The 23,675-nt window shown below is 46.8% G+C and overlaps 1 protein-coding gene across 2 annotated transcripts in view; it reads right to left on the bottom strand.

Annotated features, from left to right (window-relative positions):
* The window catches only part of PDK3 (pyruvate dehydrogenase kinase 3), a 132,175-nt gene that overhangs the window by 47,970 nt on the left and 60,530 nt on the right, over positions 1–23,675 (bottom strand). For both annotated transcript variants that reach the window (XR_004001963.1, XM_030575124.1), the window contains exons 4-5: positions 2,812–2,996; positions 514–603 (exon numbers count right to left, since the gene is read on the bottom strand). Coding sequence is in view for 1 of the 2 variants with exons in the window: in XM_030575124.1 (XP_030430984.1) it covers positions 514–603; positions 2,812–2,996 (275 nt within the window). In the remaining variant the exon portion in view is untranslated. The remainder of the gene's footprint in view (positions 1–513; positions 604–2,811; positions 2,997–23,675) is intronic.

The raw sequence follows: 23,675 nt of genomic DNA, 5'->3' as shown, positions 1-23,675 counted from the left end.
AATCTGTCCTTGTAGTACAAAATAAAATTATAATTCTATTTTTTTGTTATATTAACATTCCACTAGTTTCAGATTTTTGGATTTTGAGGTTACTAGAAAGTGTGATCCAGTAGATAAAGCACCAGGCTAAGACACAGAGACATCAGTTCTAGTTCCAGTTCTAGTTCTGCCCCTGGCCTGCTGGGTGTCCTTGGACAAGACTGTACTTCACCTCTGTCTCAGTTTCCCAATATGTAAAAAGGAGATAACTGTACCCACCTTCCTAGTAAAGTACATTGAGAGCCACAGGTGAAAAGTGCTGTAAGAGCTAGATATTAATAATATTATTAGAAACTTTGATATTTTTATGGCCTCGCTATAAGCAACTGAATGTGTATCACTCCTTAGGAGGTTTTTTTAAATTTTAATTAAACAGAAATAAATTTTCTGCCTTGGACACCTTAACTAGTTATGTATGTATAACTGTAAATTGGGGTTTGAAACATAATACAAATATCAAATTTATCTACTTACCTTTTACTACCTCAGCCACATTACAGGTAGGATCAATACTTCCAATATGCTTGGGATGCGCAGGATTAGTATCTCCACCGAAAAGGAGTGCTAAGAGGAAAAAAAGTTGATAGTCAAGTGAATGGCTATTACATTTAAAATAACATAAAAAAAGTTAAATCAGACAATGTGTTGACAAGATTCGGTGTCACGCTGCAAAAGAGATACTCCTCCATAATGTCAGTCCCTGATCAAGACTATTGCCCTCTCGCTAGAAAAAAAACACTTTGTTTAGTAATTATAGCTTGCAATATCTGATATGATGTGAGACATGAATGCATTGGAGTCCATTTATGTCTATCCAGAAGAAAGAGAGAAAAAGTCTCACAGTTCTCAGGACAGACTAGAGCACGGGTAGGCAACCTATGGCATGCGTGGTCAGTGGCACTCACACTGCCTGGGGTCCTGGCCACCGGTCCGGTGGGATCTGCATTGTAATTTAATCTTAAATGAAGCTTCTTTAACATTTTAAAAATCTTATTTACTTTACATACAACAATAGTTTAGTTATATATTATAGACTTATAGAAAGAGACCTTCTAAAAACGTTAAAATGTACTACTGGTACGCGAAACCTTAAATTAGCGTGACTAAATAAAGATGTGGCTCAGCACTTCTGAAAGGTAGCCAACCCCTGGACTAGAGTCAGTACAGATACAACTGAATTCATATAATTATCTCAGTGCACAGCTATTACAATAATGAGGATGTTACAGTAAGAAGGGGGGTGTGGGTAGGAACTGTAAGTATAAAAGGTTTCTAATACTTAGCCCCCATTCGTCAACAATAAATTAAACAGAATTCTGCAGGGGTCAAAGTCAAATTACATGAAGCCTCTGTTTTCAAAACTTGTCCTAGCCATCTCTCTTTCAACACTTAAGAGAGCCATTTGCCCTTAACTAATCAAGGCTGGACCACTAGAGTTTGTCTACACAAAGAAATTCCCTCAGTTTGATTAAAGGTGTAATATTAAACTGGTTTAGTTAAACTGCTCCAACTTTGTACAAACTAATTATATAAGCCAGGTTTAAATTGGTATGAGTGTCCAGACTCAATGTTGCACCAGCGAACTAAACCAGTTAACATCACAGTTAGTTAAATGAGTGCAACTGGTTTCCTTAGACTAGACCTACAAACTCTGATAATAATAAATAAAGGTTTCATCCTAACATTTATTTTCTAAGAGGGGCTTTTTTATTTATCTAGCTTTGTTGTTTTTGTTTCTATGTCTGGCCAGATTTATTGCTAAGTGGATATACTATACTAATATTTTAAACCTTGTTATACTAGTGCATTTAACATCTTTCACTGGTCATATTATAAATAAAAGTTACTGGATACATATGTAATTGTTAGTAAAATACCCTGGATTTAACATTTTTCCTACCATATAATCCTACCATATGTAGTGTGTCTATGTTTCTAGGATGTCACAAACAGAAAAATATTGGACAGGGAATGAAACCCTAGAGCCCATGATACAAATATACACTTCAAGAGATCACAAGATTGACCTTAACTTTGAAATGCAACAAATACTGGTTACTGGGAGCTAAGTAAGTAATTCCTTTCACACTACAAGATGAATACCAACAATGGATACTTAAACAGTACAAACCTGAGAATCTAATTTGAGGGAAAGTGTGAAAATCAGAACTACTATGTTGATTAATAAAGGGAAGAATAAAAATTTAACTCTCAGGTGAGAAATGCAGTTTTTTTAGAAAAGAAAAAAAGAGGTTGGTGAATTAACAACAGGAGACAGCATAACTTGCTGGAAACTATTTAGCTCTTAAAATATGCACAGTAAACAAACAGACACACAAAAAACTGAAAAGGAGAAAGACTTTTTTGTGTCTGATGATGAAACGTGTCAAATCTACAGAGCGGACTGGTAGGCAGAGAAGATGCAGTTATTTTACTAGTACCTAAAAATAGCAGAGACAGTGTGCAAGGTGATGTATAAGGTAACAGGGTGAAAAGAAATGTACAGTCACATTGACAAAATAGAACTGTGGAGCTTCACTGCAAGCCTATCACTTTGGAATACAGGGCTATTATTCTGCTTAGTGGTTCAGATTAATGTCTAGACACTTCAAAAATACTGCACTACTTAAAAAACCAATTGTCACAATATATCATATGCCATCTTCACTTCAGAATATTAAAATTAGTCATTGGTGCGAGGAATGCCAAATCAATGCTGTCATTTTAGGTTTATAAGCAACAACCAAGTTGAAAAACAAAGCAATTACTTACTGTGCTGGTTAATAAGCATGCGGAAAGAGATGCGATTGGTGTAGAACCTATCTAGAAAATACTGGATGTTACTGCTAACAAATGGATCAAAGCCATACTTTTCCTTGTACTCAATCACCCCTTGAGCCATGGTAGGAACCACATCATTGTGTCTGTTTCTTACTTTAATTAAAACTTCTAAAAAGCTGAAAGAAACACAAAATTAGAAAGAGAACGTTAGAGTAACAGGAATCTCTGCACCTCACACAGCATATAAGAATTTCTTATTGTTTATCCCCCAGAGTCTCCAAAAGTTTATCAAAGAAACAAAAGTCCAACTACATTACTACCTACCACACATCACACTAAAGGGAAATCTATTAGGGTGCAACTGTATGTTCAAACTAGTGTAAACATTCAAGGCCTCTTGATAACCCTAGTTATGTCCCATAAAAAATTCATTTAAAATTGTGTTTTCGCCAGACCTTTCTTATCTGTCAATCCAGAACAGATGTCACATATTCTGCTTGGTTTGCAAATTCTGCAGGAGACAGTGGATTGGTAGGGAGCTGTCTCAGAAGAGACCAGTTGGCTGTTTATCAGAATTACCAGAAAGGTGTCCCCACAGTTTGTTTTTAGAATAGATACCAGATGGATGGATTTATGAGGATGGTTATGTTTAGGTAACGAGCAGTATCGCCATGTGCACAGACACAATTCTGTTCAGTTTCTATTTATGCCTCTAGAGGGCAGAAAACACACAACGGTGCTTCCTCCTTTTTCCTGTGGTATCTTCCCCTTTGATATCAAGGAGTTTTAGGAGCTTACTTTCAGTTATTCTTTTTAATGGTATTGATGCAAGACAACAGTAGGCACATGTTCTAAAATAGATGGAAAATTTTACTTTCTTGTCAAAGCAGACCAGAGCCTGTGATATTTAAAGAATTACCCTTTCCTTTTACATACAATTCTTTTGAGGTACAAAATATTGAAAAGAATCATTCATGTTTTTAAAAAGGATGACTTGAATATCTTTTTATTAATCTCAAAACATGAAAAGTTAGCAATCTTCACCTCTGACACCTTTCTCATTGATATTAATGACGATCATATACTACACTGACAATGCTTTTTTCCTTCCTTCAGGATCAAATAGAAACAAATGCAACATAATTTTCAAAAGGAAGCAAAGATGGTGATGCTTTTATTAAGTTGTAGCTGTGTCTGCAAAACTAAGGAGTCTTTTTATATGCTAACTCAATGGGTTTATAATGAGCACAGAACAGTATTTGACAAACTGAGTGAATAATTCATTAAATTAGAACCTAAGCACCACCTCTGGAAGGAAATAATAATAATAATACATTAGATTGTATGAAGTTATAGAAAATGGAAGACTGATTAGTCACTAGTATTTACTTCTTCTAAGGCCTTGTTTCCACTACAGAGTTTTGTCAACGCAAGTTATGCGGACGATCAAAAAGAGGAGGTTACTCACCTTGTGCAGTAACTGATGTTCTTCGAGATGAGTGTCCCTGTGGGTGCTCCACTCTAGGTGTCGGTGCGCCCCTGCGCCTTTGATCGGAGATTTCTGCAGCACTACTTGTACTGGCCACGCACGCTCAGAGCCTGGCCCCCGCTCTGAGTATACCTCTAGTGAGCATGCGCGGCCGGTTCCCTCAGTTCCTTCTCTACAACGGAGGCTACCCCAATTCCAAAGTAGAGGGGAGGCGGGTGGGTAGTGGAGCACCCACAGGGACAGTCATCTCAAAGAAAATCCGTTACTGCACAAAGTGAGTAACCTCCTCTTCTTCTTCGAGAGAGATGTCCCTGTGGGTGCTCCACTCTAGGTGACTTTGAAGTAGTGTATCTCAAGGATGTAGGGACTTCGGATCTGGCAGGAATCCAGTAGATAATACTGCCCTGCCTAATCGAGTGTCAGAGAGAGGGCCCTGAGTTAGGGCATAGTGTTTGACAATTGTGTGCTCGGAGGACCAAGGGGCTGCTCTACAATATCAGTCAATGGTACTTTACGTAAGAAGGCTACAGAGGTAGATACAGATCTAGTGGAATATGTTCTGATCAATGCTGGAGGTGTAACGTTTTTTATCTGATAGCAGAGTCGTATGCAATCGGAGATCCAGTTCGAAAGTCTCTGGGTAGAGATAGGCATGCCTTTGGAGCGCTCTGCAATGGAGACAAAGAGTCTAGGAGAGTTTTTGAAGGGTTTGGTTCTGTCCAAATAGAAGGATAAGGCCTTGCGCACATCAAGTGTGTGCACTGTGGCTTTGAAGGAGTTTGCATGTGGTTTTGGAAAGGAAGTTGGTAGATGTATTGGTTCATTGATGTGAAATGAAGCGTGAACTTTTGGAAGGAATTTTGGGTGTAGGCGTAGAGTAACTTTGTCCTTGAAGAAGAGCGTATATGGTGGATCTGCCATAAGGGCTGCTATTTCGCCTGCCCGTCTGGTGGAGGTAATCGGCTGTTTTCATCGAGAAGTGCAAGAGGGAGCAGGTGGCTAAGGGCTCAAAGGGTTGATGAGTTAAACAGGACAATACTAGGTGAAGATCCCATGGAGGGGTAGGTGGCTTAATGTCTGGCTATAAGGTTTGGAGTCCCTTCAGGAAACGCTTGGTGATGGGATGAGTGAAGACCGAGGTATTGTCAACTGTACCATGAAAGGTTGTGATGGCAGCTAAGTGGACTCTGACGGAGCGGATTGCTTAATGTCCAATAGATAGTCGAGTATGCAGGGAAGAGGTGCCAAGGCAGGAGACATTTGTTCAGTTGAACACCATTTTGTGAATCGTTTCCACTTTCAGAGATAGGTGGTATGGGTGGACCGTGTTCTGCTGTGTAGAAGTACCCTCTGAACTTGGCCGGAACAGTCTAGTTCTCGTTGGGAGAACCATGCAGGTACCAGACTTTGAGATGAAACTGGAGAGATTGGGGTGAAGAAGCCAGCTGTGTTGCTGTGATAAGAGGTTCGGGATGAGAGGCAGGGAGATCGGTGGTCGAATTGACATTCTGGTGAGGAAAGGGAACCACGGTTGTCTCGGCCATGAAGGTGTGATCAAGATCACCCTGGCAAGATCCGTTTGTATCTTTATGAGGACCCTTTTGAGCAAGCTAAGTCCCGGTGCCATGGGATCATGAATGTGTCTCCGAGGGAGTGTTTGCTCAGTCATGCCCAGGGGCAAAAATTGAGGCATTTCGTGTTTTTCGCGGTTGCAAAGAGATCTATGGTTGGGTGACCCCAAGTGCGAAATATGTTGTAGATGATTCACTCATCTATCTCTCATTCGTGCTCCGAAGGGAAACGTCTGCTTAACTCGTCGGCAGTGGTGTTCATCACCCCGGGATATAAGCAGCTGATATGTGGATGCGGTTCGCAAGGCACCAATTCCAGAGTTTTATGGCCTCTGAGCAAAGAGTGGGAACGAGCCCCTCCTTGTCTGTTTACGTAGAACATGCAGGTAATGTTGTCTGTCATTATGCGTACATGCTGATTCTTGATTAGTGGAAGGAAGCAGCGGCAGGCATTCCGTATAACTCGAAGTTCTAGAACATTTATGTGCAGGGAGGTCTCGTAATGAGATCATAGCCCACGGACTGTTTGGTGAGAGATGTGTGCCCCCCAGCCCGTGAGGGATGCATCGGTCGCCATTATCAGAGTTGGGGAGGTCTGGAGGAAGGGGACTCCAGAGCAGAGGTTGTAGGGGACTGTCCACCATATGAGAGAGCCTTTGACTCAGTAGGGTATGGCCAGATGTTTGTTTAGTGAGTGCACGTTTGGTTTGTAAACCGCGGCCAGCCAAGCTTGGAAGCACCTCATGTAGAGACGGGCGTTCTGGACCATGAAGGTGCAAGAGGCCATGTGCCCTAGTAGTTGGAGGCAGTCTCGGGCGGTGACCCAGGGGTGTTGCAAAGTCTCATAGCCAGCAGTTTTATGGTATTGAATAGGTCAGGTGGGAGAGATGCCATCTGGTTGTGGAGTTGAGGCTCGCTCCTATAAACTCCAGGTGCTGGGTAGGACTTAATGTGGATTTGCTTTTGTTTATTTGCAGGCCCAGAGATTGGAAGCAATCGATGGTCAGTTGTGTGAAGCGGAGGGCCTCGTCGAACGTGGAGGCCTTCAGGAGGCAATCATTGAGGTAAGGGAATATTATGACTCCTTTTTTCCTGAGGTAGGCAGTGACTACCGCTAGGAGCTTGGAGAAAACTCGAGGGGCAGTGGAAAGGCTGAATGCTAGAACTCTGTATTGGAAATGCGTTGAGCTGAGGGTAAAACGAAGAAAATGTCTGTGGGCCGGGTGGATAGTGATGTGAAAGTAGGCATCTTGTAGGTCGAGGGCTGAAAACCAATCGCCCTGCTCCAGGGCTGGAATTATGGTGGTGAGAGTAACCATCTTGAACTTTTGCTTTTTGACAAATTTGTTGAGCTTCCTGAGGTCGAGGATCAGTTGCCATCCTCCAGTTTTCTCTTCTGTTAAGAAATAATGGGAATAGAACCCTTTCCCCTTGTGGCATTCGGGCACAAGTTCGATAGCCCCCAGGTAAAGGAGATGTTGTACTTCTTGCTGGAGGTGTAGCTCGTGAGAGGTGTCCCTGTAGAGGGACAGGGAGGGTGGATGGGAGGGAGGCAAGGAGAGGAAGGGGATAGAATACCCAGTTGTGATGACTTCTAGAACCCACTTGTCAGTGATAATATTCTGCCATTGGTGCAAAAATGGCTGTAGGCAGTGTCCAAAGATAGTTGTAGGCAGTGCATACGCTGAAGCTGGGACGATGTTTACGAGACCCTCGACCAAAGGTTCAAATCTGCTTATTAGGTGGAGGAAGTTGGGGCATCCTGGAAGAATTGGGGCAACGCCGCTGGTATCTGGATCTCTGGCGTTGGTGTTGCTGTTGTTGATCCTGAGATCTTGGGAAATGCTGAGTATATGGGCGGGGGTAGCGTGGATGGTGGTAAGGTTGATATCTGTACTGTCGCCTTCTGGTTGTAGGGGTTTGGATGCCTAAGGATCGAAGAGTTGCCCTTGAGTACTTCACTGAGTGGAGCACCTCATTCATGGTGGAAGCAAAGAGTTTATCACCATCAAAAGGGAGATCCTCTATGGTGCTCTGAACCTCACGAGGAAAGAGGGAAGAGGAGAGCCATGAACCTCGTCACATGACCACCGCCGTAGCTGTGGATCTTGCTGCAGTACTGGCTGCATCCAGAGCTGCTTGAAGAGCCGTGCGTGATATGATTTGGCCCTCGGAAACTAAAGCTGTAAACTGTTGTTTCTTCTGGTCTGGAATGTGTTCAATAAAGTCCATGAACTTGTTATAGTTTCTATGGTCGTACTTTGCCAGAATTGCGGTATAATTGGCAATTCGAAATTGTAAGGTTGAAGAGGCATACACTTTGCGACCCAGAAGGTCTAAGCGTTTGCCTTCCTTGTTGGCTGGGGTATGGCAGAAGTACTGTTGTTTGTTCCTTTGATTGGCTGCATCCACTACCAGTGAGTTTGGCGCAGGATTTGAGAAAAGGAATTCAGAGCCCTGAGAGGGAATGAAGTATTTACGGTCCGTTTGTTTGCAGGTAGGCTGGCTTGTGACTGGAGCCTGCCAGATGGACTTAGCAGGTTCCAGAAGAGCTGTATTGATTGGTAATGCCAGTCTGGATCAAGAAGAAGGTTGCAGGATGTCCGTTAACTCATGTTGTTGGTCCGGTACTTCCTCTAGATTGATTCTAAGCTCGCTGACAACCCTTTTAAAGAGATCCTGGAATTTCAAAAATCTGAGGACGGTAGAGGGGAGGGAAGTAAAGCTTCTTCAGGCATTGCTTCAGTTGGTACTTCAGTTGGTAATGGGTCAGGAGCAGGAGTTGATTGATCCTGAGAATGGGAGGGTGCCGCCAAGTGAGTCATATCATTTGGACGTTCGCGTCTCATCAGATTGGAATAGTGGGTGTGCTGCAGAGGGAAAGGTGCCCATGGGTCCCAATACTACCATGGTGGTGGAAAAGGCATAGGTGGTGCCATCCAGGGGTTAACGTACCAGGAGGCAGGGTCTCGAAGATAGTCTGAGACAATTTTCCTGTGCCCACGGGTGACAGGACTCCGAGGATGGAATTCGGATTGCACTGAAACATCACCCTGTAGTTCAGACTCCTCCTCACTGGAGGAAGGCTGTTCGGACCCTGAATCATTCGTAAGGGAGAAGCAGTCTTTAAGGAGGGGCGATTGCAGCGTAGGTGACACTAAGAGGTCACTTGACTGGGTAAACGGCAGCACTGAGGCAGCTGAAGGTGAAGGCTGATAGAATTGCTGTGAGGGAACCCAGGCTTGCACCGGAGTTCTTAGTCTTGGCTCCGTGCCAAGTAGCGCTGTTAATGTCGGTTCCGGAGTCAGTGCCGTGCTATTAATAGCAGGCTGCAGTGCCTCAGGGGAGTCCTGATATGTCGGCACTGCATTCATCGTGGTGCCGATAGGTGCCATAATCGAAGCAGGCAACTGAAAGCCTGTCGCCTCGGCACCGGAGCTTTGCGCTGCCACCAAAAGCACAGGTGGGTTTAACGCGGTGCCGGAGGAGCCTGGCTCGTCAAAAGTGCTCAGGCGGGGGAGCACCGGTAAGGAGACTGTGGATCTGACCGGAGAAGTCTAAGGGCTTCTTTTGAATTTGACAGAAGGTGCCCTTGTTTTGCTGCTTTCTTCTGCTTTTTAGAAGTGGGAGAGCTGTGTCGGTGAGCGGAGGCAGAGTCCGCGCCAGGGTCTAAGGCAGACCCTAGGGATTTTTGAAGTAGAATAAGTTTAAGTTTTAGCTCCCTGTCCTCTCTCGCTCTGGAGCTTAGTTTAGTGCAGTGAGCACATTTTTGGGGAATATGGGTCTCCCCCAAACATTTTATGCACTGTGAATGTCCATCGGAGAGAGGGATAGCGTCCTTACAGGAGGAGCAGTGCTTAAAGCCTGTGGAGCCAGGCATATCTGAAGTGGCTGAGAGAACAATTTTTTTTTTCAGAGTAGAAAAAGGGTAAGTAACACTAACTAACAAGAAACTGTCTAACTACAAGTTATTTTAAGATGAGGAAAGAAATTTTTTAAGGAGTCTGCTGAGCTGCGTCTCAAGCCGGGGACAGTAGAGAAGGAACTGAGGGAACTGGCTGCGCACGTTCACTAGAGGTATACTCAGAGCGGGGGCCAGGCTCTGAGCATGTGTAGCCAGTATGAGTACTACTGCAGAAATCTTCGATCAAAGGAGCAGGGGCGCACCGACACCTAGAGTGGAGCACCCACAGGGACATCTTTCGAAGAAGAAACACTATAATCACATTGTTTGAGCACATCCGCATAACACTCTTTCCGTTGGCAAAGCATGTCCTGTCATAAACAGAGTGTTAAGGGTTAATGTCTTTTATACCTGTAAAGGGTTACAAGCAGGAAACTAGACACCTGACCAGAAGACCAATCAGAAGACAAGATACTTTTAAATTCGGGTGGAGGGAAGTTTGGGTGTGAGTTCTTTGTTCTTCTCTCGGAGGGTCAGAGAGACCAGCCATTACTACAGGCTCTCTAAGTCTCTTTTCAAGTAGTGAGTAAAAAACAGGCGGTTTAGGAATTTTTTTTTAATTGTTTTACTCTATTTGCAATTGTGGATCTGGCTGGTTAACTTTTATATGTGTAGTTGCTGGGAATATTTTGATTTGTACTGGTACTGGGGGGAAAGTCTCTTTCTGGTATCTGTAAGCTATAGGACCCTGTATATTGACATCTTGAAGTTACAGAGATAATTCTTTACTTTTTCCTTTCTTTAATTAAAAGATTTCTTTTTAGAGAACCTGATTGTTTTTTCTCTGTTTCCCTTGTTTTATCCCAGAGGATTGGGATAACTCACCAGGACGGGTGGGGAGACGGAAGGGGGAGAGATAAAATCTCTCTCTGTTTTCCTTGAATCTGTTTGCCTCTTTGTGGAAGGGAAGGGAGATGCTTCTCTGTATGGTGATTTAAGAGGTTAGATCAGTATCTCAGGATAGCCCGGGGAGGGAAGTTCTGAGGGGGGGAAGGTGGGGGAATGGTTTATTTCTCCTTGTTTTAAGAACCCAAGGGGTCTGGGTTCTTCGGGTCCCCAGGGAAGGTTGGGGAGGTCAGAGTGCCCCAAAACACTATATTTTTGGGTGGTGGCAGCCTATCAGATCTAAGCTGATAATTAAGCTTAGGGAAATTCATGCTAGTATCTCATTTTCTGAACTCTAAGGTTCAGATCTGAGAAAGAATGCTATTGCACAAATCTCCGATCAAAGGTGCAGGGGGGCACCGACACCTAGAGTGGAGCACCCACAGGGACATCTTTCGAAGAAGAAACACTATAATCACATTGCTTGAGCACATCCACATAGCACTCTTTCCATACTCAAAGCATGTCCACAGTTGGTGCTCTAGTATTGACAGTGAGAGCAATGCACTGTAGGTTGCTATCCCACTGTGCTACTCGCCATTTTCTGCAGCTAGCAACTGTGGGAATGCTGAGTGGATCGCAATGCATCATGGGTGCAGACAATGCCCTATGATGCAGTTTTTCCATCCCATCATTCCAGGCTTCTGACTGCATTCTGCGGCACTTCCAATGGCCCCTGTTTACTGTGCACCTGCCATCTCAGGATGAAAGGATGGATCCTGCACTGTTGTCTACTGTTGTGGTCACTGGTCTGAACATATTGCACATGGTCATGCAGTATATCACAAGCTCTCAATCTGAACAGGAATCAGAAGTGCCTGACCTGCTGTGTGCCATGGAAAGAAGCAACACCAGATTACTTTTGGCATTCACGGAGCAGCTGCACATGGTGGACCATTGATTTTGAGCTTTGGAAACAAGCATTGAATGGTGGGATTGTATTGTGATGCAGATCTGGGATGACAAGCAGTGGCTGCAGAACTTTCGGATGCAGAAAGCCACCTTCCAGTGACTGGGTGAAGAGCTCACCCCAGCATTGCAGGGCAAGGACACCAAAATGAGAGATGCCCACTCAGTGGAGAAGCATGTGGCAATCGCTATGTGGAAGCTGGCAACTCCAGACTGCTACCAGTCAGTCATGGTTTGGAGTTGAGAAATCGACCGTTGGGGCTGCTTTAAATGCAAGTGTATAGGGCTATTAATCACATTCTGCTATGAAGGACAGTGACTCTTGGAAATGTGAGTAAAATAGCGGATGGCTTTGCGTCAATGGGATTCCTAGCTGAGGAGGGGCGATAGATGGCATACACATCCCAATTTTGGCCCCAGACCATTTTGCGATGGCGTACATCAATAGAAAGAGGTACTTCTCCACGGTACTATAGGCGCTTGTGGATCACCATGGGCGTTTCACTGACATTAATGTGGGGTGCACGCATCTTCAGAACACTGGCCCGTACAGAAAGCTGCAAGCAGGGACTTTCTTTCCAGACCAGATGATTTCAATGGGGGAATGCTGAAATGCCCATAATGATCCTGGGAGACCCATTACTTCCACGGCTCATGAAGCCTTACAAGAGAAACCTAGACAGAACCAAGGAGTGCTTCAACAATACGGTAAGCAGGTGCAGAATGACAGTAGAATGCGTGTTTGGTGGATTAAAAGCATGCTGGCACTGCCTTTGTGGAAGGTTAGACCTAAATGAGGAAAATATTCCCATGGTCATAGCAGCCTGCTGTGCTCTCCATAATATTTGTGAGGTTAAGGGTGAAAAGTTTCCTCTGGGGTGGAGTGTGCAGACAGATCACCTGGTGGCTGATTTTGAGCAGCCAGACACTAAGGCTATTAAAGGGGCACAACGGGGGCTATTCGAATCACGGAGGCTTTGAGGCACCATTTTGACAATGAGCACCAGTAATGTGCCTTTCTACACAGCATTCTGCCATGCCTTGTTAACTTGCCACCTTGCATGAAAAATTTGAGGATTCCTGACCATGATTTGTAGTTCAAAATGATCCAATTGCCACTGTGTATTAATTGCTGCAAAACCACCGTGTGTAGAAGACAAAGATTGATTATCTTTCAGAAAGTATATTTTTATTAAATACCAATTAACAACACACGCAAAACACATGGTGGAAGGGAGACAACAGTGAAGGACAGTGTAGGCTCTCATAGCTTTGTGGAAGTCCAGCTATCATTTTGGAAGCTGTCTGAATGGGTGGAGTGAATGGGGTACCAAGATGGGGCAGGAGGTTGCAAGGAACGTGTGGGAGCAGTTTGGAAAGATGATGGCAAGCAGTTCTGCATCGGCAGCAAGGGGGAGTGGGGGAATATGGAGCATGTGTGTATTCTGCCTGCAGTGTGATTAGGCACTTGCACATCTCCTTTTGCTCCTCCATCACTTTTATCATCCACTCCTGGCTGTCCTTTCTGCCCTGCCTGTCTATTTTATAATTTTTATTTAAAGTCTTTCTCCACTCCCTGCGTTCTTGTTTTTCAGCCTCTGAGGATTGGAGCACCTCTTGAAACACGTCCTCCTTACTCCTCCTCAATCACTTCCTTATCTGGCGGAGGTGCTCCACAAGTGTATAGGGGGTTCCCTGAAAGCCACACCTGCAGAAGCACATGAAACAATAAACAGAAGCATGATTGTTAGTGCACTCCAGCATCAAATCATTATGGTAAAATACACACCTTTTAAAATATGAATCAGTTTCTCACTGCCCCTTGGCAAACACACAGCTCTGCAAATGCCCTAAATATAGTGAATTCAACCCAGGGGTCAGGATGTTCAAGATGGGGCAAAGGGTCTAAGTGTTTTTTTTTTAAGAGGATCATTGTAGGAGACTAGGCACAAAACTAAATTCTGCCACCATTTTCCACAGCCAATATCTCAATCCTGAGGGTAAGCATGGATGCAAGAGTGCATCTCATGCATGCGTGGGGCTTCAGATCAGGTCCTTATGCTGCTCGCTTGTGTAGCACTTTGGTCCCTGCATAAGGGATTGCAGGAAAGTTTCCTACAATGGAGGAAGGAACAAAGCAGCTCTGCCAAGGAACCTTCGGCAGAGAATCGGTGAGTACCTCCAGGAAAGTTTCCTAGAAATCTCTCTGGAGGATTCCCGTGAAATCTCTGTGCACATTAACACTGTTCTGTTGCTCCACAGGGGAATGTGAACCACACATAAACACAGCTAGTCTCATACAGATTTATCCCTTCATCCACTTCTAGAATATAACAAAGAAAAGGACCGCTCTACCTCACATGCAGCATCAACTCAAGAAGATCACTTACCAGAGCTCCCAACATGTGCATCATGCACACCAGAGACAGAGTGCTGGGACTGGCTCAAACCCTCATGGGTCCAGAAGAGGGCCTGGCTTGCCATGGTACCGGATGACCCTATCTCATCTTCCAACTCAACCTCTTCGTCCACAACTTTGTCCTCGGGGTCGAGTCCACTGTCTCCAACCCTGCTGAAATATCCATGGGGCTCTTCGCAGTAGAGGTGGAGTCACTGCCGAGGATGGCATCCAGCTCCTTACAGAAGCAGCAAGTCTTCAGCGCAGCACCCGTGTGACCATTCGATTCTCTTGCCTTCTGATACACCTGCCTCAGATCTTTTATCTTCGCACGGCACTGATATGCATGCTGTTCACAGCTCTTCTCCAACATGCCATGAGAAACCTGACTATAGGAATCGAAGCTCCTACTGCTGGAGTGGAGCTAAGACTGCACCTCCTCTTCCTCGACCCTCTACTGGATCGATTGCTCCGGAGGTAAGTGCAGACATGCCCTTAGGGATAAAAGGAGAGCAGACGCCTCAAAAGATTCCCCCCTTTCTCTTTGCCCATAGCATCAACACCCCCCGAAGGACAAGGAAATTATCACTGAACTGCAGGAGGGATTGTGGCTGAAAGGCATCCAGCCAGTAAGACTGCTGAAGCATGTAGTGAGAGAGATCTTTGCTCGGAATAAATTTAGCTTGTTAAATTAGATATTAATTGCATTTTTCCTTTTATTTTTTATAACCAATTCTGACTTGTATGCCTCATTACTTGTAATCACCTAAAATCTTTCTTTCTGTAGTCGATGAACTTGTTTTATCTAAACCAGTGTGTTTGGTTTGAAGTGTTTGGGAAACTCCATTTCAGGTAACAGGATTTGTGCACATAATTTTCTATTAATGAAATGATGGACTTTATATGAGCTTGTATTGTTCAGGAGAGAGCTGGGCACTACAAGATGCACATGTCTGGGGGAAGTCTGGGACTTGGAGTTTGCTAGTGTTGCCCTGCAGCGTAATTCATTGGTGGCTGGCTATAGCAATCAAAGTAATATCTGGGAGTAATTCACATGCTGAAGGCTGCGTGTGAGCTAAGCAAGAGTGCTTTCTCTCACAGTAAACAGTATAAAAGGCACCTCAGGCTGGAGAAGTGAGTGGACACTGCTGTTCAATAGTCCAGATTGTACGCTGGGTAATGTCACATGTACCTCTCTTAATGAGTAATAATGTATCCATTTCCCCTAAAGATGCTTTCCCTTTCAGCCTACATTGCTGATTGTGAAGGAATGTTCCTCTTTTAAAATAACATTCACCATCTCCCATCTAATCAGCAATTCTTAAGTGCCTCCACAAATGGCTCATCTAGTCTTTCAAAATGACATCTTACTTCGCAAAATAAGCAGTAATGTGGAAGTCTTAACAGACCACTGCCTAATCCCAAATCTAAAGAATTTTAAAATAAAGAAGGGCTGTTCTTACATACTCACCTCCCCTGATGATTGGGCAAGCATCCCCTCTTCAAAATGCTTAAGGCTTCAGAGATTCTTTTAAATAGATTAGGTCTTTCTGATTATGTGTGATCTGTAACCACTGAAATCTCAGAGTTAAATGTCAAGAAAAGAGAGGTTTCAGTCCTCTGCTTCCTAGCTGTGAATGGCAAAATCATTTTTTGGTTGCAAAGAAGTACAGTAACATAAAATCTTCTGCAAATAGAGATATAGTGCTACCAGGAAACAAATCTGAATTTCTTTATGTTTCATATCAGAAAGCATGCCTGCCTAGAAACCAGAATCCTTCAGCAGTACAGAGGACAACATATATTATAAAAGCAGCAAAGAATCCTGTGGCACCTTATAGACTAACAGACGTCTGTTAGTCTATAAGGTGCCACAGGATTCTTTGCTGCTTTTACAGATCCAGACTAACACGGCTACCCTCTGATATATATTATAAAGGAATCCTTAGTTATTTCTAGGATGCAACTGCTCCTCCTCCTATCTTCAAAGATGCTTTACTTCACTCTTGAATATATTTCTGTGTATGAACTAAGATAGTTCTAAACGTTTTTTTAAAAAGGCTAACAACCTGAATATACTTATGTTTGAGTTTATCACTTTTCCTTAATCTTGCTATGTCCCATGTCTGTCAAGTTGGCCCCTGATCTTTCCACTTTAGACTGTAGGAGAGCACCAGTTATTCAAACAAAGCTCACATAACACCAGAATAGAGAAGTTTATTAATATTCTGAATTAGTCACTAGTAACCAAGTTTTCAAAATACTGCATACCATTTCACCAAGACCAGAGTAAGTAACACTGAGTTGCACAGAGCAGGAATTTTTAGAAAGCTGGTTAAACCTAGTCAACTTCATGTGCTTTGGCAGATGTGCATGAAGGCAGAATCAAAAAGAAGAAGAGTTCTTTACTCCTTCATTTTATAACTGCCTACCCAGAAACAGTAGCTACATGAAGACAAGCTGAGATTATGTAACAAGATCCATAGTAGATCTTAGTAGTCAATACATTTGGAGAACTCCACTGGCAAATAACCTTGTATTTTTCATGAAAAATCTTTCACTGATGCCCCCACTCACAGAGATTACCTAGCATTAACCCTTTTGGAGCAAGGCTGAAGAGCTCCTATCAGTAAACAGACCAAAGGAACAGTTTTACCAAAATGTGAATCAGATCTAACTTCTGACCTGGCTTTTGTATCAGCACAAGAATGTCACCACAGCTTTAGCAGAGTAAGCGTGGTAACCTGCTGTAATAGCAATTTCTGAATAAGTCACAATTCAAGTGACTATCCATTTAGATTACTACTGATTGGATATGTTAACCTTTCTTGACCTATCCTCATAAACACAAGAAAAGTGCTATGCAAAAACTTTCATCTCTCCACCTAAAAGAGGAAGGCATTTTTGATATCCAGCATATGGAGAAAGTCTTCCACTTGAAGGATTTAGAATGAGAGATAGGCAGAGGGATTCATTTTAAATGGAATTTGTATACAAGTTGAGTGAGGAATTTGTGATGAAGTTTGAGAATCACTTAAAAAACAAGAATGAAACATGAGGATATATCTTATTTACCTTTTTAGAAGAGAAATAGCTATTACAAATGTCAGTTTAAAGTGCAGTTCTGATCTACACAGGAAAAAACTAAACACGACATCTTACTCAACAGATCAGCAACAAGTCTAATCCGTTTACTTTAATGACTAAAAGAATTTATAACTTCAATTCTATTAGCACTGCAGAACCAATATAACTGAGGGAGCATCGGCAGAGTTTATTCCTTCTCATGTATCATCCACAAAATTGTCTACCAAGTTTCAAATGAAGGGCCAAATTCTGTGTTCAGTCATACCTGTGTAAACTCAAAGGAATCATATGGTTATGCAGATGTAATGGAGAACTTTTGGAACTTGCTTTCTCCTCAACTCTGTAACAGTCCAAGTCCATTAGCCTTCAGAGTCCCCACCTTCTCTCCCTTGACTATGAAGATATGAATGTAGGACAGGGCTGAATAGCAGTGGTATTGCAGTCTGTTGATTAGTTTTTGTTATATTTATGCTGTTGCTGGGTTATATGATATGATTTTGGGTAACTGATGGGTCAGCCTATATATTAGTATATTTTTTAAGAGAGTGTCAAGGGTGCCTAAAATATTGGATGGACTCTCTAAATTGCAGTTTATTAAACATCTAAAGTAAATAAAAACACAGAATCTATAGAATCTTTCCTTTAATGGCATTGATGCATGAGCAAGAAAGGAGCTAGTATGATTTTCTCATCTGAGGTCGAGTGTTTGTTACTGACAGTAAGAAAATCAGAATAAGATTGATCTTCAGTGGAAGTTGTGGCTTGCTCTTCTCTGGTCTGAATTTGGCTCATGAAACCTTTCACTTCAAAAGCACTAGTCTGAATTCAGCTCTGATAGATAGCAATGAAGGGTTAAATCCTGTCCCCATTGTAATCAATGACAACGCTCCCATTGTGTGTCCAATAGTGACAGGACTTCACCCGAAGTAATTTTTATTGCCCGGTAAGTGTTCTGTTCCAAGTTATAGATCTGTGTGAAATATTAATACATTAACATAATATATTAAAATATTATAACAGAGTACTTGAGCTCGAGGAAAACAGAGTACTTAAGTAGGTTTTTTAGTAGTACCTTTAGTATATCTTTATTTATATATAATTTTTTCTTTTACATATCTTTAATTTAACACATTATACAGTATTGAAAGTTAGGAAAAGACGGTTACTCACCTTTGTAACTGTTGTTCTTCGAGATGTGTTGCTCACATCCATTCCAGTTAGGTGTGCGCGCCGCGCGTGCACGTTCGTCGGAAACTTTTTTACCCTAGCAACTCCAGTGGGCCGGCAGGTCGCCCCCTAGAGTGGCGCCGCCATGGCGCTCTATATATACCCCTGCCGGCCCGCCCGCTCCTCAGTTCCTTCTTGCCGGCTACTCCGACAGTGGGGAAGGAGGGCGGGTGTGGAATGGATGTGAGCAACACATCTCGAAGAACAACAGTTACAAAGGTGAGTAACCGTCTTTTCTTCTTCGAGTGATTGCTCACATCCATTCCAGTTAGGTGACTCCCAAGCCATACCTAGGCGGTGGGGTCGGAGTGAGAAGTCGCGGCACGGAGCACTGCCGTTCCGAAGGCCGCATCCTCCCTCGACTGCTGGACCAGGGCGTAGTGGGAAGCAAAGGTGTGGACCGATGACCAGGTCGCTGCCCGACAGATTTCCTGGATGGGCACACGGGCTAGGAAAGCCAGCGACGACGCCTGCGCCCTGGTAGAATGCGCAGTCACACGGCCCGCAGGGACATGGGCCAAGTCATAACAAGTCCTGATACAGGACGTAACCCAAGAGGATATCCTCTGGGAGGAGATAGGAAGACCTTTCATACGATCTGCTACCGCCACGAAAAGTTGGGGGGATTTTCGGAAGGGCTTAGTCCTCTCTATGTAGAACGCGAGAGCCCTACGAACATCCAGCGAGTGGAGCTGCTGCTCCCTGCCTGAGGAGTGAGGTTTTGGGAAAAAAACCGGAAGGAAAATCTCTTGGTTGATATGAAAGGCTGAGACCACCTTGGGCAGAAAAGCAGGGTGTGGCCTCAGCTGCACCTTATCCTTGTGGAAGACCGTATATGGGGGGTCTACCACCAGAGCTCGGAGCTCCGACACCCGTCTAGCTGAGGTGATAGCCACTAGAAAGGCAGTTTTCCAAGAGAGGTAGAGCAGGGAGCAAGTAGCTAACGGCTCAAAGGGGGGTCCCATGAGCCGGGACAACACCAGGTTAAGATCCCAGGTTGGAGCAGGGGGACGGACGTTAGGGAATAAACGTTCCAGCCCTTTAAGGAATCTCGACACCGTCGGGCGAGAAAAAACGGAGCGACCGTCCGCACCCGGGTGAAAGGTGGAGATAGCTGCTAGGTGGACTCGCAATGACGATAAGGCCAGACCTTGCCCTTTGAGGGACAAAACGTAGTCTAAGATTTCGGAAACCGAAACTTCCATAGGGCGGAGATTTCTCTCTACGCACCAACAGGAGAAGCGCTTCCATTTCGCTGAATATGTGGCTCTTGTGGACGGTTTCCTGCTGCTCAAGAGCACCTCTCTCACGGGCGTAGAGCAGCGCAGCTCTGAACCAGTCAGCCACGCAGGAGCCACGCCGCTAGGTGCAGCGACTGCAGGTCTGGGTGACAGAGGGTCCCGTGGTCCTGGGTAATCAGGTCCGGATGAAGGGGCAGGGGAACTGGGTCGGCTATGGCCAAGTCCAGCAGCATGGTGTACCAGTGCTGCCTGGGCCACGCCGGGGCCACCATGATCACACGAGCCCTGTCTCTGCGCACCTTCAGGAGGACCTTGTGAACCAGAGGGAACGGAGGAAACGCATAGTACAGGTGGGTCGACCACTGGATGAGGAAGGCATCCGCTATCGACCCCGGCTCCCTGCCCTGAAAGGAGCAGAACGCTTGGCACTTCCTGTTCCCCTTGGACGCGAAGAGGTCCACCCGGGGATAACCCCACCTCCGGAAAATGGAGAGGGCGACGTCTGGGCGAAGGGACCACTCGTGTGACAGGAAGGATCTGCTCAATCGATCCGCCAGCGTGTTCCGTACTCCGGGGAGGAAGGAAGCCCTGAGGTGAATGGAGTGGGCTACGCAAAAGTCCCAGAGTCGTATCGCCTCGTGGCACAGGGAGGAGGACCTGGTGCCGCCCTGCTTGTTGATATAGTACATGGTCGTCGTGTTGTCCGTAAACACGGCGACACAACGACCCTGAAGCTGATGGCAAAACGCTTGACAAGCAAGGCGGACCGCTCTCAACTCCCGTATGTTGATGTGGAGCCCCACCTCCTCCTGGGACCACAGGCCCTGTGTCCGCAGGGTCCCTAGGTGGGCCCCCCAGCCTAGATCTGAGGCATCCGTTGTCAGGGATACCGATGGCTGAGAGGGGTGAAAGGGAAGACCCGCACATAATACGGACTGGACCAACCACCAGCCGAGAGAATCTAAGACCTTCTGGGGGATTGTGACTAACATGTCTAAAGGTTGCCTTTGCGGTCTGTAACGACTGATAAGCCACAGCTGGAGAGGCCTCATGTGGAGCCGAGCGTAGCCGGTCACAAAAGTGCACGCCGCCATGTGGCCCAACAGGGTTAGACATGTCCTCACTGACGTCAATGGGGCTGACCGCAAACGTTGAACGATCGCCGCCATGGTCTGGAACCGTTGCAGAGGCAGCGAGGCCCTGCCCACAGTGGCATCCAAGACCGCCCCGATAAATTCCACCTTCTGCGTGGGCCTCAGAGTGGACTTGTCTGTGTTTATCAAGAGGCCCAGACTTGCAAATATGGCGGTGATCATGCGGACATGGCTGTTGACCTGCTGTTCCGACGTGCCCCGAATCAACCAGTCGTCCAGATAAGGGAACACGTGGACACGGTTGCGCCGAAGATGCGCCACGACAACTGCCATGCATTTTGTAAACACCCTCTGGGCCGTGGACAGGCCGAATGGGAGGACTGCAAACTGATAATGAAGAGCCCCCACAACGAAGCGGAGAAAGCGTCTGTGGCGCGGCCAAATGGCAATGTGGAAATACGCGTCCTGCATGTCGAGGGCGGCGTACCAGTCTCCCGGATCCAGGGATGGAATAATGGTCCCCAGGGATACCATGCGGAACTTCAACTTCACGAGGTATTTGTTGAGTTCTCGCAGGTCGAGGATAGGCCTGAGGCCCCCCTTGGCCTTGGGGATCAGAAAGTAGCGGGAATAAAACCCCTTGCCTTTCTCGTTTTCCGGAACCGCCTCTATAGCTCCTTTGCTGAGGAGCGTCTGCACCTCCTGTCGAAGGAATTGCTCGTGAGAGGGGTCCCTGAAGAGGGACGAGGAAGGAGGGCGGGAAGGAGGAAACGAAACAAACTGCAGGCGGTATCCCGTCTGCACCAGGCTTAAGACCCAGCGGTCCGATGTTATTTGGGACCACGCCGGGAGGAAAAACGAAAGGCGGTTTGAAAACGGGGGGAAAGGATCCATAAGGGAAACTGTTACCGCGCCCTCGGGCGCACCTTCAAAATGAAGGCTTAGGACCAGGCGGGGGTTTTGAGGAGCCTTGGTTCTGCCCCCCTTGGTTCCCAGACTGCCTGCGCCTGCCGTTCCTGCCGCGGCGCCTGTAAAGGTCCTGCCGCTGGCGGAACTGGGAAAACGGCCTACGTTGTTGCTGTTGTTGCGACCTAAAGGGTCTACGCTGCGTCACGGGGGTGTGCATCCCGAGGGACCGCATGATGACCCTGTTGTCTTTTAGACTCTTGAGTCTGGGGTCTGTCTTATCGGAAAACAGGCCCTGGCCTTCGAAAGGAAGGTCCTGTATAGTGTGCTGGAGCTCCGGCGGAAGGCCGGAAACCTGCAGCCAGGAGATGCGACGCATCGTAACTCCTGACGCGAGGGTGCGGGCAGCCGAGTCCGCAGCGTCCAAGGAGGCTTGTAAGGCCGTGCGTGCGACCTTCTTGCCTTCGTCCAAGATGGCCGTAAACTCTTGGCGAGCATCCTGTGGCAGCAGCTCCTTAAATTTGTCCACTGCCACCCAGGAGTTAAAGGCGTATCTGCTCAGCAGGGCCTGCTGGTTAGAGACCCTGAGCTGCAGCGCCCCAGCCGAATACACCTTACGGCCAAGGAGGTCCATCCGCCTGGCCTCTCTGGACTTGGGGGCCGGAGCCTCCTGGCCGTGACGCTCCCTATCGTTCACCGATTGCACTACCAGTGAACCGGGAGTCGGGTGAACATGTAGATATTCATAGCCCCTAGAAGGGGCCATGTACTTCCTCTCGACTCCTTTCGCTGTCGAGGGATGGAGGCCGGGGACTGCCAGATAGTATTGGCATTGGCCTGGATGGTCCGTATAAAGGGCAGGGCGACCCTGGTGGGAGCATCAGAAGAGAGGATGGTGACAATTGGGTCCTCTATCTCCGAGACCTCCTCTGCCTGCAGACTCAGGTTTTGAGCCAATCGCCTGAGGAGGTCCTGGTGTGCCCTGAGATCCAGCGGGGGGGGACTGTTGGAGGAGGTACCCGCCACCGCCTCATCCGGGGAGGAGGATGAGGAGACCCCAGGCACGATAGTGTCCAACTGAGGGTCTTCCTCAGCCCTCGCCTCTGCCTCCGGAGCCACAGCGGAGTCCTGCTGTTTGGACCCTTCCTCCCCTTCCGGGGAGGGAGGGGGGCGAGACAAGGAGGCTTCAGGGGCCCTACGCTCCGCAGTCGCCGGTCTAGCAGGGAGCTGCTGGGGGCCCTGGGCCTGATGGTATGCCCAGGGTGTCCAGAATCCCCACTGTTGTGGGCCTTGGTCTTGCAGCGGCGGATCCCCGAACAGCGCCGCCTGCCGGTCGGTGCCCAGCGCATACCCACTGTCCGTCTGGGAAGATACGGACGGCTGTCTCGAGGGCCACGGCGGGGCCGACCCCGGATGGTAAGGGTCTGCGCGGGCCGGCACGGAGGATCGTCTCGGTGCCGGGGACCGGTGCCGGGAGTCATATCGGTGCCGGGACCGGGATCGGGACCGGGATCTATCACGGTGCCGGGATCCTGATCGGTACCGGGTGCCGCTTCGGTACCGGGACCTGCCACCAGCTCGGTGCCGGGAGGTCGACCGGGACCTGCCACCAGCTCGGTGCCGGGAGGTCGACCGGGACCTACCACCAGCTCGGCGCCGGGAGGTCGACCGAGACCGGGACCTGCCACCAGCTCGGTGCCGGGAGGTCGACCGGTGCGGCGAGTAGCGTCGGGACCTGCTCCTGGAGTCGCGGTGCCGGTGTCGCCGACTGGAGCCTGACCGCGACCGTCTCGATGCCGACCGTTGCCGCGAGTGCGACCGGTACCGCTGAGGGGAGCGGTGCCGGGACTGCGAGCGGCGTCGGGATCTGGAGCGCCCAAGACGTCGGGACCTGGATGGCGAACGACTGTCTCTGGGCGGCGCCGACAGCATGGGCTTGCCTCTGGACACAACCCGCACCGGAGGTACCGGGGGTGGCAGCCGAGTGGGCTCAGTCAGGGCAATAAGGTCCCGAGCCGAGGCGAAGGTCTCCGGTGTGGATGGGACCACTATCTCAACCCCAGATCTCATGGGGGAGCTCGGCG

The sequence above is a fragment of the Gopherus evgoodei genome, chromosome 1, assembly GCF_007399415.2.
Source record: "Gopherus evgoodei ecotype Sinaloan lineage chromosome 1, rGopEvg1_v1.p, whole genome shotgun sequence".
NCBI classification, from domain to species: domain Eukaryota; kingdom Metazoa; phylum Chordata; order Testudines; family Testudinidae; genus Gopherus; species Gopherus evgoodei.
The sequence above is the reverse complement of the archived record's forward strand: the minus strand, read 5'-3'. Positions and strand labels throughout refer to the sequence as shown.